Raw genomic sequence first — 15,003 nt, 5'->3', positions numbered from 1 at the left:
CGGAGTCCAACCTACTTTGAAGATATACTCACTGCTGCATTATTAAGAGCCTTTAATATGAGGAAACACTTTTTCCTGGGTTGATGTGGTATTATGACCTCGCAATGCACAGTGAAGAAGGGCAAGCAACGGCAAACTACCTCACTCCTCGTTATTGCACTACCATCCGTTTATACGGTTTGCATGTAACCACATAAATTGTAGTGATGGTATTTAAGGATCGAGCCGGCCTGTGAGCTGGTAACTTGTTCAGTTAGCACCAGTCTGCATTTAGGACTGTCATCCAGGTGGCAGATTCCCTATTAGTTGCTTAACTAGTCTCTCTCTTTGGATGATTTCAGAGAAATTGCAAATTTTTCTAACATTTTCCCTTGATAAATTATTCCAATCCCTAATTCCTTCCCTATAAACGAGCATTTGCCACGATTAGTCCTCTTGAGTTCCAAAATGAGCCTTATAAAAGCAACACTGAAGTTTATTCGTCTACTAATATCATTCTACACCATTTCTCCATTGACAGCTCGAAACATAGCACACAGTGAGTCATCTCGCCTCTTTACTCCCATGTCTTCCCAGTGCAAGGTTTGCAACATTTTCGTAAAGCTACTCTTTTGTCCAAAATCACCCAGAACAAATCGTGCTTCTTGCCTTTGAATCTTTTTCAGTTCTCGTATGAAGTCATCATGAAGAAGGTCCTGTACGTTGGAACCATACTGTGATTGTGGTCTTACCAGTACCTTGTTAATTGAATGCTTTGTTCTTTGATTTCAGTTTTTGTGGAAAATTGTGACTGCAATTTCATTGCGGTGGACTGGACAGCTGTGTCGACAAATCCCCTCTATCACATGTCGGTGTCCATGACGCCAAAAGCGGGTAAGGCTATTGCCAGCTCTTTGGACGCTCTGATCGACGCTGGTGCTTCTCTCTGCTACCTGTGCGGAATCAGTCTTGGTGGACAAGGTGCTGGTCACGTCGCAAGAAACATGAAGAATCGTGTCAGACATTTAATAAGTAAGTTATTTCAGTCAATATAAAGATCTTCTTTCAATACTTTCACCCATTCTTTTGAAAAGGAAGCTTCTGGACAATCTAGATATCAAACATCTTTATTTCTAAGTGTGACGTTGAATATTATTAGCAAGAAAAATGAGAAACCTTATGAGAAAATACTCAGTAAATTTTCAACTTTCTTTATCGTGCTGGTGGCCACGATCTTAAGGCGTTGAATTCTAAACGGTCTGACACCGCTGTTAGTCGGTTCGAGTCCCGGTGGTCGAAACCATTTTCACCATCACAATGTTGGTCGGGAGCGTAGGTGAGGTGGTGGTATAAAATTTCTAATCACTAGATTCCCTATTGGAATCGACATCTTTATCACTAGAATGCGTGCCAAAAGCCTGGATTAAATTCCAAACCTCTCCGCAATGCTTATATGGGGTGAGAGCATATGACGCTGTTGATGGTGATTCGTCTGTCGGATGGGGACGTTAAGCCTTGAGCAGACCACTTAGTGCTATACGACAGGTGTAGGCTATGTGCCGGCACCGAGTTTCACCCTCTTCCTTCCTATATCATGAGATTCATTTCATCTCATTAACTTCTCTGATGAGGTTGACGTCAGAAAGGGCATCCAGTCATAAAAGCCGGCCACGACATATTCATCTCACCTCATAACCGACACCGTAGAGAAACGGAACAAGGGTTGGGCAAACAAACAAGAACAAACAAAACAAAGAAACATTTATCGTGCTAGTGATTGTTGTTGTAACCAAGTGGGAGAATTTTCAATTGTTTCTCATCGAACTTGTATCAACCTTGATACTAGGATGTGACGGCTGACTGAAGTTCATTACTAGTTTTTCTTTTTTTTCTTTTTTTTTTTTTTTCTTTTTTTTTTTTTTTTTTTTGCTAGTGGCTTTACGTCGCACCGACACAGTCACAGATAGGTCTTATGGCGACGATGGGAGAGGAAAGGCCTAGGAGTTGGAAGGAAGCGGCCATGGCCTTAATTAAGGTACAGCCCCAGCATTTGCTTGGTGTGAAAATGGAAAACCACGGAAAACCATCTTCAGGGCTGCCGACACACAGTGGGTAATTTCTAGCATCCAGCCGGCCAAAAATAATATTTTCAACCCTTGTCTTTGGTTCGTATTTTCTGTGAGTCGTGTTTATAAGACTCTTGGGTACAGTAATTAAGTATTGAAAAGTCGCGCTGTCTGATTATCTAATCTCACCGAAGGCCTAAAGTGGCTCTCCTCCGTTAGGGCATCATATTCTGGCGAGGCGAGGGCGCAGTTATTATTATGTGAGGGCTCAGTAAAGACGTCAGAACTAAATATTTCTTTAGCTTGCAATGTGATTATATTTATATAGTATGTAGAATTTTCTGATAATTACTATATTGTTGTCCACAATATGCACTTACAATTCAGGTACACGGTGTCCAAGCGCTATATAATTATACAAATTTGAGCTGACTTTCAAAATGGATTGCCTTTTATTTCCGCAATGAAATTCTTTTGGATGAGTTATCTATACTTGAAAGAATAGAAAACTGTGACTTTTTGCTGCGACCAGGCGCGGCCATGAGAGTAATTAATTATTTTCAGAAGCCACGTACTCTGTAACCCGGAGGTCGGTTTTCGAGCTGTTGAGGAACAGCAGGGAATATAAGCGGAACGATGATATTGCGAATATTGTAATTGAACATTTAGGCTTTGAGGATTATTCTGAGGATATATACAAGTCAATAAGGAAATCTGTCAGAAGTTTGTGTGCTAAAATTCGATCACACTGGGCAAAATATAGTAGAAAAAGGGACACAGTGCTGAAGTACAATAAAAGTTGGTTCGAGCAGAGAATGAGCCTTTCAGAAGGACGTGCATCACAACAATGTCAGGATGAGCCTGCTAGTACTATAGCTCATTCCATGTTAAGAAAACAGTATTGTTCTTATGACAACAGGGTTGCCATATCGAACGGCTCTGCTCAACGCCATCATGGGAAAACGGCGGCACATAAATTTGTGAAATTCAGTATGTAAGTTCAACAAAAAAGGCTGAAGAAACTAAGCTACAAATTACTTTTATGAACTAAAGGCGATGTGGGGTTTACAGGGGCCACTTTTGGTTTGTACAGAATCAGAGGTAAACTGCGGCACATAAGAAACCTCAGCACTGAAATATAAGGCAAATTGCGAGAGAAAATAGACAAATAATTTTATGGGCTCGAGGGGCGGGTGATGTATTTAATTGAATTTAATAAATTTATCCAGACAATAAAAGCTAGAAAACAGACGCAATAAATAAATAAATATTGCAGATGACTAAAAAAAGATCACAGTATTTATGTCAAAGAAATAAATCACAGACGTAGGCTTATCGCACAACTCTCACTCAACACAATACATTTACGCACTGATTTAAGGCCTAAAATGCACATGCAATAAATAAATACTGTAGATGACTTCACTACAGAAGTTCAGGGAGGAAACGCGTCTATTGGTTGATATCCGAAGCAAAGTGCTGGCAATACCAATGATGGAAACGGCTAGAAGATTCTTCAGAGAGGCTTCCACTTCTGAAGATATTACTGGAGTAGATATAAACTTAATAAACCATCTACGTGCCATCGTAGAAACTCTTTAGCGTGGGTATGCCATTGATAAAGTGACATTTGGCATGTTCGCAAAGGAAAATATACAATTGTACTTACCAAAATACAAATCGTACTACATGCCTGTAACTTTGCACAAACTCCTGGTTCATGGAGAGGAGGTCATTAGGCACTATATTATACCTATTGGACAACTCTACGAGGAAGCCCAGAAGACCAGGAATAAAGATAATAGGAAACCTTCCAGAAAGACACAAATACTGAGCTTTTCCATACGCTACTTATATCATCGGACCCTTATATTACCAGCTTAGGGAAATCAAGGAGGAGGAAGTTGATTCCGCTTTCACGAGAAGTGCTCAACTTACTGTCTGAGCCTCCTGTATCTGGATCTACCGAAGGAGATAATGACAGTGACGATAGCGATTCTGATGTAACTGCATCTAATGAATAAATTGTTTGGCAATTACATGTATTCCTGTATCTCTTTTTAAGCATTCTAAACAGCATGTCCCACTATTAACATCTATTTAATTTCTTAAAGCTATAACGAAAAATGATTGAAATTACAAAGATTACTAATGTTTCCTTCCCTCTTCCTTGTCTATCCCTTCCAATCTTCCCATCCCCCCGCAAGGCCTCTGTTCAGCATAGCAGGTGAGGACGCCTGGGAGAGGTACTGGTCATCCTCCCCAGTTGTATCCCCAACTTAGAGTCTGAAGCCCCAGGACACTGCCCTTGATGCGGTAGAGGTGGGATGCCTCGCTGATTTCGAGGGAAAAACCAACCCTGGAGGCTAAACAGATTAAGAAATAAATAAATAAATAAATAAATAAATAAATAAATAAATAAATAAATAAATAAATAAATAAATAAATAAATAAATAAATAAATGTTACTAATTCTATTCCTGGCGTAGTAATTTGTTCTTTGTACTTGATTGACCACACACTTAATTATCTCCAATAATAGCAGTTACATACTAAGTTTTATGTAAATCGGTCCATTAGTTTCCGAGATACGATTTTTGGTCGGCTAGATTCCTGAAATTACGCACTGTGCGACAGTGGGATTTGAACCCACTATCTTCCGGATGTAAGCTCACAGCCGCGCGCCCCTAACCGCACGGCCAACTCACCCGGTTTACTAGTGTTTAATCCTTATCAACGGTCCCTCTGTGACTCAGTGACAGAGTGTCGACCCTGGATCCCTACATAATGGGTTGAAACCTGACAGAAGTAGTCGGATATTTGGAAGTTCATTCGCCACTCCATGCTGTAGAACGTCGCTGCGTAAATGACGCCTCGAGACTCATTCGTCGTTTCTTTCTTAATCCGTTTACCACCCGGAGTTGATTTTTTCCCTCGGACTCAGTGACGGATCCCTCCTCCACGGCCTGAAGGGCAGTGTCCTGGAGAGTGAGATATTTGTCGTGGATAAAACTGGGATGGAGGATCTATACCTCACCCAGGCGGCCTCACCTGCTATGATGAACAGAGGCCTTGTGGAGATGGGAAGATTGGAAGGGTTGGATAAGGAAGATGGAAGGAATCGGCCGTGGCCTTAAGTTACGTACCATCACGGCATTTACCTGGAGGAGAAGCAGGAAACCATGGAAAATCACTTCGAGGATGGCTGAGGTGGGAATCTAAACCCCTCTACTCAATTGACCTGCCGAGGCTGAATGGATTCCGTTCCAGTCCTCGTACAACTTTTCAAATTTCGTGGTAGAGCTGGGAATCGAACCCGGGTCTCCGGGAGTGATAGCTAAGCACACCAACCACTCCACCAAAAAAGCTGACCTTTCGATATTTCTTTCTTTTTTTCTTTCTTAATCTGTTTACCCTCCAGGGTAGGTTTTCCCTCGGACTCAGCGTGGGATCCCACCTCTACCGCCTCAAGGGCAGTGTCCTGGAGATTTAGACTCTGGATCGGGGATACAAGTGGGGAGGATGACCAGTACCTCGCCGAGGTGGCCTCACCTGCTATGCTGAACAGGGGCCTTGCGGGGGGATGAGAAGACTGGAAGGGATAGACAGGGAAGAAGGAAGGAAGCGGCCGTGGCCTTAAGTTAGGAACCATCCCCGCATTTGCCTGGAGGAGAAGTGGGAAACCACGGAAAACCACTTCCAGGATGGCTGAGGTGGGATTCGAACCCACCTCTACTCAGTTGACCTCCCGAGGCTCAGCCAACCCCGTTTCCAGCCTTCGTACCACTTTTCAAATTTCGTGGCAGAGCTGGGAATCGAACCCGGGCCTCCGGGGGTGGCAGCTAATCACACTAACCACTACACCACAGAGGCGGACCTTTTCGATATTTACCAGATAAAATTATTTAGAACTCAACCTATGTTCTTCAAAAAGAGGTCGGTTTCCGCTACCGTCTAGTAGAAGTCGGAAAACCATATCAGACATGCAGCTGGCCTAAATTATTGAGGCAAATGAAAACTCCTGTACACTATAGTAGAAGTGATATTCTTCTGTTTTTTTAACAGACCTATTTGGGACCACGCTTGATCTACCAATTGGCTTCGATCATTGCCCAGTATTGTTACATATTCTGCTGGCCTGGCTCCTTTCTTTCCTCCGACCAGGGATTACCTTCCTTCTTCAGTGGTCTTTCCTATAAACCGTGGAATATATTCAGGATGTGTCTCACAGCCTGTATGATTTGTAAGTCTGCCAGCCTCAGCCCACTTGTGTCCTTCTCAGTCCCATCAGGCAGGTGGTACGGACTTTCTTTGAATCTCCAGAAGGTGATCAGGTGGATAGTCAGGGAGAGGGCATAGAAGTCTCTGGCAAGACCAAAACTAGAGTACGGTTCCAGCGTATGGGACCCTCACTAGAATTACTTGAGTCGAGAACTGGTAAAATCCAAAGAAAAGCAGCTCGATTTGTTGGAATTCAAGAAGATAATTTGGGGCAAATATTCGTTTATAGCAAGGGGAATTAAGGTATTGAAGTAATTTACCAAGGGGATATTCAATACATTTCCGAATTCCTTGCAATTATGTAAGAAAATAACAGATGGCGAATCTGCCATCTGGGCGACTGACCTAAATGCAGGTCAGTGGTGACTGATTGTTTTACTTATTTATTTATTTATTTATTTATTTATTTATTTATTTATTTATTTATTTATTTATTTATTTATTGACTGTCAGTCTGTTGGGAACAATATTGCGACACGACTATAGAAAGCTATGCACTTTTTCTGTCTTAGTCCGAGAGCCTCTTCCTCTGGGTGTGGAGTTCTAAACTGTGACGTCTTTGGTATACCCAATATTCAAGTACAGGGCCTAGTATCCTTTTGCAAATTCTTCTCTCTTTGATTTCCAGTTTCTCAATCAAGCCTTTTCTATTTAGTTGTAGACACTATATGGCATACTAGGCTTCCACGCGGATAACTTACAGTATGTACGCAGTATTTCAGCTTCAGGTTTTGTGACAGGCATCCCTTATTATTTTTTCAATTTACATTTTTTCGTGACACCGACACAGACCGGTCTTATGGCGACGATGGGATAGGAAAGGGGTAGGAGTGGAAAGAAAGCGAAACCTTAATTAAGATACAGCCCCAGCATTTACATAGTGTGAAAACGCCATCTGTCTACTGACAGGTTGGAAGATGCCGCTTAGTGGAGCAGCTCGTACCCTTATTCCCAAGTCCTCCCAGCCCGAAGTTTGCAATATTTTCGTACCGCTTCTCATTTGCGTAAAGTTTTAGCCATGAAATATCATTTTAATTTGGCTAACCTTTGTATGCATGTATTGTACCTGTCCCGGGCATCGACAGAGTACCAAGTATAAAAATCATACCTACAAATATGTTATGCATGACAAACGTATGGATGAAGAACATCGGAGAATCAAGCGCGGGCATCGAGTTCCTATCCTCCCTACTTTCATATCGAGCAACGACTTCGCTCAAAAGCATATGGCTCATGCTCCTGTCCGACGAAAATAAAGTGGGCATGTAAAAATAAATATCTTGAAAGTAGGACACTATAATGAGAGGAATGTTTTTGTACTTAGTATTCTGTCGATTTCTGGGACAGGTACATCATGGCGTCCAACGTGGGGGTGACGGGGCCTTCCCAGCTCTGAGTTAAGAAGCCCCCAAGGGCCATCTGGTATTTGCCACTGCGATGCTACCCTAAGTGGCGTCATTAAAACTGTGCCGAGAAGTAAACTACATTTCTACATCATTAGATACTGAAAATTATACGAAGTTTATTGATCCCTCTTGTGGTGAATGATCAAAATTACCGGTATTATTGGTGATCCCGCGAAATATGCGGGTTGGTATACCCGAAATAGGCAGGGAAGTGATAGTAACATACAGTTCTTGGGTTGAAACCCTGTAAGCTACGCCTTCTGACACAAGCAGCATCCTAAGTCTCGCGTCATCTCGTCAACTATCTTGCACGATAGAGAACGTAATACCAAGGTCACGCTGCACCCAGGACTTAGCTCTCTACTTAAAATAATTATAGAGTTCCAACTTCCGAACTCGCCCAGCGTCGTGCGTATACCGGACAAGGCATTAAAATGCTACTTGCAACCAAATACTTCACAAATTGATGCAGAAAACGGCAGATATAACTTACTAGACTTCCCAACATATCTATTAACATGGTAGCCTATTGAACGTTTTCAGTATGTATTGTGCCTTAGTGCCATCCTGCTTTCTTCATCCGGCTGCCCATTGGTAGATTCGTGTTCTGTTATTCAGTGTGTTTGATACAAATTCAACAACTATACTATAACAATTAAAGCAGGACAGGAAACTAACATACCAACTTGTGAAAGATAAATGAACATGTTACAATAGGACAAAATGTTATTACAATAAAAATACAGAAATTCCCCTTTTTAATTTTCATAAACATAGTACCGAAATAAACACTACTAAAATTTATTAAATGATGGGTCTATTCCCGACACAAGCATAGCTGAATTTATGTTTTTCGGTGATGTGATATAACTTATTCCACTTTTATTCATATTTTTGAAGAAATTAGTCTAAACATTGTAACATTTTCGTTCCTGAAACTATCATTTAACATGAGCAATGATTACCAAGGTTCGAACTACAAAATACCCTTAGGACAAGGGACACAAACATATAACACTTTTCCAAGACCGTAAACTTTCCCCCAAATATTCACTGACTCTACTATTGGCACGGTTTCCAATATGCAAACGAATGAGTTCAGAAACTCGCATCCCTTCTATAAGCATACGGAGTTATTTCCCTTAAAACAAAAATACAACTAAGATAAGAATAATATAAACTAAATGAAACACACACCGAGAAATGTATACATTTAAAACACTGCACCTGTAAATACACATACATGGAAATGCACTTGTCCTGACGGGTTGGTAACATCTTTGAAATGCGGTCGTTGGCCTCCAGCAAAAGAATACAGAGAGGCGAGGTCGTCATCAAGCTCGTACGTTACTAACCTGGCACTTTAAATGAAATATAAACAACGTCCCTTCTTAACATGGCGAGACTTCACACTGCGACCTTCATCTTATTTCCGTAGCCGTCCCTTTCTCGGGGAAACTCAAGCAGTCAGACAAGTCCGTTTCTTTCTCTTCTGGGCTGGTGATTTAATATCTCTTGGCATTCAAAGCCTACCTCATATTGATCAATATTTCATTACTTTATCTGGTACATTTTTCCAAGAGCATTGACTAGTAATAAGAACGCCTCGTGGACTTACTCCGCCACGGTTACTCTACATATTTTCATTGTTCACATCTCTCAATAACTCCTATCTAACAGGCCCTGGTTCGTTACTTTCGCGGTGCTGTGTCCATCGCCTACCAGTATTTCACTGAAAACTCTAATTCAACAACGTTGGTGACACCTCGTCCACAGCCATCTGTTGGACCTCTGAAATCTCATGCTTATCGATAATCTACCATGCACATTCTATTCTTTAAGTAGGCTAGTTCTCTCAAGGATATTCTTCCAGTTCAATTACAATAAGGCCCTTACGTCCTTATCCTCTGGATGATCTTAGCACTCAAACTACTGTGACTCCATACAAGACAAGAATATCATTAAATAATATGCAGTGAATCAAACCTATCTAATATCGACTCCTCAAATAACCAAATACAACACAAGCAAAGCTATTTACACTAAAACTACACATGCAACGGTCCAGAAACCTATCCTAACTAACACATGGTTTGCCGTAGGCAAATTAATGATTTATTTACATTAAACATTCATGAAACTCGCTTATCTATCCCATGTTTAGACTTATCTTGTTCAGGTGTTGTCGCTCGGCCTCATCTCAAAAGACCATAGGTTGATTTAACGACTCATGGTAGACTGGGACATCCTCCATTGCAATCCACGGCGATGTCGTCTTCTCGACCGGAATGAATTGGATGGGTATCGTTCTCCTCCGTTGATACTGCAACCACCCGATTCCCCTCGTTCACACGTTCACCATGTCCTCCTGGATTTACTGGTTCCGTTCGTTCTCCCGGATTTGGCGCCGTTACTCACTGTAATCAGCCTAGAAGAACTTGCTATTACCTGGGCGTTTTTAATGTGTTCATATATTGTACTACTTCGTAACACGACGAAAGGATATCCTCCGTTAGTTTGATCGAGCTAGTTTTAGCGCTCTAATCACTAATTGTTTATAGTATCGTTCCCTCATTACTTTACCGCCCTAATCTAACAGCATTTATGTCTATGAATTTGTTTCTTCGGCTTTAGATATTCAGTATTCCCGCATTTCTTTCTGAATGTCTAAATAGTACTAACTTAAACTTTCATTGTATCCTGATCCGCGAACCGTAATGCAAACACAACCTCTCCTTCCTCCAACTACTTCAGGAAAAGCCCCTCTTCCCTCGTTCAGCTCCCTTTTATCATATTCGTGGGAACGACGCTTGGCTAGGGGAATCACTGATAGAACCACGTCATCTCTTTGTGTTGAAGAGGTTTCGGTTCCCACGGTCTCTTATATAATGACAAAATTTGAATATTGGACATAAACTAAACTAACTTGAGACACTAGATAAATTCAATCAATATTCTCTGTCCTTCCAGTTTTCTGTCATATGGCTCCTAGGTTGATTTCGTAAGCATTCCACCACTGTTTCTTCCCGCTTTTTTATCCTTGCAGTTGGCATTTATGTGGCTCGGATAGCAGAGCTGGAGATCATATCTTGAGAGTTTTCGCGTACTCCCTGCGTTGGTCTACCCGTCCCCGACGTGGACGGTGGCCTAATTCTGGCACCCTTTCCCTGTTCGCGTCCTCGAGTTAGTTTTAATATATGCATGAGGTATTCAATAAATGACAATCCCACGTATATGTGGTGTGGTTCAGTATGTATGTATGTATGTATGTATGTATGTATGTATGTATGTATGTATGTATGTATGTATGTATGTATGTATGTATGTATGTATGTATGTATGTATGTATGTATGTATGTATGTATGTTTAGATGTACAGATATATTTGGAACCATTGGGCTTACGAATATAAAAATAGTGTTAGACTGCACTCTTTATTATCACATGTTTTCAGCTTTCGATCCTGCTGGACCACTCTTCTACCCGCCAGTGGTGTGCGTACCACCCGTTTCGGAGGAAGATGCCGATTGTGTGGAAGTGATCCACACTGACCGTGGGGGCTTAGGAGCTCCAGTGAGAACAGGCACTTTCGATTACTGGGTCAACGGGGGACCCAGTCCTCAGCCAGGCTGTCTTTTGCCAAAATCAGGTAGACCACGTAAGTTCAAACCAACATTATACTGTTAAAGGGGATCCTAAAAATATCGCACAGAAATGGTCTATAGATCGCAAAATTAGATTTTGGTGCTAGTAGTTACGTACTCCAAGACTTGAGGCAAAACTTCGTCTTCATGTCTGACCATGTTCAAAGGTGCAGCAAAGACATCCAAATCACTTCTCTTGTTTTGAAAGGTTTTGCTCTTATACTACGATAAAAATTATAATTTAACTAAAATGCTTTCCGGTCAAAATATAACGACAGAAAATGTAAATGGATTGAAATTCCTATTTTAGATACTGAGACACGATGGGATGAGGCAACTAACTTCGGTAATTTAATTCTGAATAATTAATTAATGTTAATCAAGGGATTTATTAAGTCGACTAGTTGAATGAATGATCAACGTTCGGGCTTCCGGTTCAGAGGATCAGGGTTCGATACCCGGCCATTTTGGGGATTTTAATCGGGTCGGATTAATTCCTCTGACTCGTGACTGGGTGTTTGTATTTTATCGGACTCTAGATACCGATTATCAACCCATTTCTTGTGATTCACGTACGCATTTAACTACGTACATACCTACAGAGAGATATGCCGAAAATTAACAATTACATTTCTTACTTACTGTAGACACAACCAATGAGGAAATACCATTATTTTCTTAATTCTGAGCAACGTATAGACGAAACTCTTAGAAGGATAGATAGACAGACAATGTGGTTTGACTATACTGTACATAGGATAAAAGATCCCTTTGTGGCTCAGGCGGCATAGCACCGGGCTCTCACCGCTGGGTTCTGTGGTTCAAATCCCGGCCACTCCATGTGAGCTATGTGCTGGACAAAGCGGAGGTAGGACAAGTTTTTCTCTGGGTACTCCGGTTTTCCCTGTCATCTTTCATTCCAGCAACACTCTCCACTATAATTTCATCTGTCAATCATTAATCATTGCCCCAGAGGAGTGCAACAGGCTTCGGCAGCCGGCACAGTTCGTCTCCTTACCACTAGATGGGGCGTCATTCGTTCCATTCCTGGCCCGGTCGAATGGCTGGATATTATTATTATTATTATTATTATTATTATTATTATTATTATTATTATTATTATTATTATTATTATTATTATTATTATTATTATTATTATTATACATTGAACAAATCATTCAGTATGTTGTGAGTTTTAACTTTTACTATTTTCTTCTGAATTGAACTACTTTCTATGTGCCACTGAACCATGATGATACTTTGAAATTCTTAACTCTGTTCTTTTCTGATAACCTGTACTCTGAGGATCGCGATTGCCGTATTCACTTGCAGAAGGAATGTCAAAGATGTCCCAGAATTCCTCTCATTTTCTCACTGTACAAGTTGATATCCTGGTTGTTCCACGGAATATTTAGGAACATCTGAGAATGGCAAGCTTGACAAAGTTGGAGAGCCGCAAAGCTACTTTCCTAAAAGGAACTCAGTGCCTGTCAAAATTCGCACCATCTTGCCTAGTAAGCCATTTAGCTCAGAACTATGTAGAACGCTGGCTGTCGTCACTGTGTTACAAGACGTATATGTACGTTCCAGCCTCATCCCAAGGCTAGTTCGATCCTAAACAGCTCGACCATTAGCTGCCATGGGTGGCCTAGGCATCACCCAAGAGACGTACTAGGGAAATGAGGAGCGAGGTAGTTTACCTTTGCTTTCCTCGCTGAGCCAGAAATTTCTATTACGTATCAGTTTGCCAAGCTCACTGAAATTCATGCACCAACCTGCTGTATGAGTAACACTTTCACACCATTCATAGTAGAGACTAGCAGCGTATGGAATGACATTACTAGCATCGCTCATATCTCAGTCACTTTCATATTGTCAAAACCAAGGATAACACTGAGCATTTCGATGCGCTTGTGAAATTTATTTGAAGTCATTTAAGAAATGGCTAAGGAGAACAACAGATAGGGAATCTGCCACCTGGGCGACTGCCCTAAATGAAGATCAGGATTGATTGATTGATTGATTGATTGATTGATTGATTGATTGATTGATTGATTGATTGATTGATTGATTGACATATCAATGAAGGTAACACAATTGTTCCAATCCCTACCAGAAGACATAGTGAACTGTAAACCCTAGGCCTCGTCAGCAAAGGCACGTGTTCCAAGTACTGGACTGGAAAGCAGCAAAAATAAAACCGGTCTTCTTTGACACTCCAGCAATGAGTCGGATGAATGGAAGGAGTCAAATAATGCACTGAGAGACGAGCTAACAGTTTACAATTCTATCACTGCATATGCAAAATAAGTGGTCACCATGGTACATCTGAAGAATTTATATTTATTAACCAAAATGGGGAGATAACAAAAATATTTGCAGAAAAAAAAACATTTGAAAAAATATTTTACCTTTTTCATTCGCTATCGTAGCTTTTGGCAGCCAAATGCGCTGCGTTGATCATTTGTTTCCAAGGAGAACAGCATATACTTGAGATCCAAAGTATGAAGAACCGGAACGTCTGAAATACTAGAAAGAAAGAGTACATCTCCAGACTTTCACTCACTTATAGTCATAAAAGTGCTGTCTAAGTAAATGCCAAGCTTTTCGACACAATGGCACAGCAGGGCAAACGAGACTGTCCAAAATATCGACCCTTGGCACTTGTTGCTTAAATTAAGTTCAAATACACTTTTGGAAATTGTATAATATTGTATTCTTCGCCCTCTTCTTATATCGTTACGACCTCTGTAGGAACATTTGTAGCTATGTCATAGTTTACGTTTTCTCCTTTTCCCCCCTGAACCTCTTCAACCTCTCAATCTCTCTTTCTCCTTCACTCTCGTTTTTCAGTTGAGATTTTCAATATCCCCTTCTGTTGTCTCCTCCACTGGTGGTTCTCTATCCTTATATTGATTACTTTCCGGGTCCCTGGCTTAGGCCGGAAAGTTCCAATGCTTTTCCTGACACTTCGTGATGCTTCAGGTGAAAATTCCACCCCATGGAGTTACTGAGATTGGATCCCTTCATCAGGATGAACAACCAAAAGCTACACCTCTGATCTAGACACATCCCGTTATTATTAATTCATTCATTCTTCGATTAGGCCTTCTGCGGGCCACTTTTGCACAGTCTACCTGCCCTTCCCTTCACACTCTGACCAAAGATCCCTAAGTCTTTCGTTTCTCCTTTCTCTTTCTTTCGCTGAGATGTTCCGTGGCCTGGCCAGTGGCTTCTCGGGTGCATCCCTCACTCCTGCAACCTTCTTTCTGAATGTTGTGTTCTCCTGTATCTCTTCTTCCTTGACACCCGCTTCTGCGAGGTCTTTGTGCACTTGTGTTAGCCACCCAGGCTGTGTTTTCCACATCCCTTGTAGAAGGAGTATATTGTAGGCCAAACTGTCTTGATTCATCCTTTCAATGTGTCCATAAAAGGTCAGTCTTCTCTTCCACACCGTAGTAGTGTCTTTTTGGATGGTTTTATAGAGTTCTTGGTTTTATCTCAACCGGAAAGTATGTTGGTCATTTTGCAACTTCTTTGGACCCCAGATTTTTCGAAAGAAATTCCTTTCTCTTTTTTATTATCATAGTTGATAGGCCTTATCGGGGCTCACATGAAAAGAAAATG

General features: G+C 41.2%; 1 protein-coding gene across 1 annotated transcript in view; it reads left to right on the top strand.

The window, feature by feature from the left end:
• Positions 1–15,003, top strand: part of LOC136872741 (lipase member H-A) — a 79,275-nt gene that overhangs the window by 54,434 nt on the left and 9,838 nt on the right. Inside the window, exons 5-6 of the mRNA XM_067146570.2 lie at positions 772–1,011; positions 11,187–11,390. Coding sequence (XP_067002671.2) covers positions 772–1,011; positions 11,187–11,390 — 444 coding nt within the window. The remainder of the gene's footprint in view (positions 1–771; positions 1,012–11,186; positions 11,391–15,003) is intronic.

The sequence above is a fragment of the Anabrus simplex genome, chromosome 4 (genome assembly GCF_040414725.1).
Source record: "Anabrus simplex isolate iqAnaSimp1 chromosome 4, ASM4041472v1, whole genome shotgun sequence".
Lineage (NCBI taxonomy): Eukaryota > Metazoa > Arthropoda > Insecta > Orthoptera > Tettigoniidae > Anabrus > Anabrus simplex.
The sequence above is the reverse complement of the archived record's forward strand: the minus strand, read 5'-3'. Positions and strand labels throughout refer to the sequence as shown.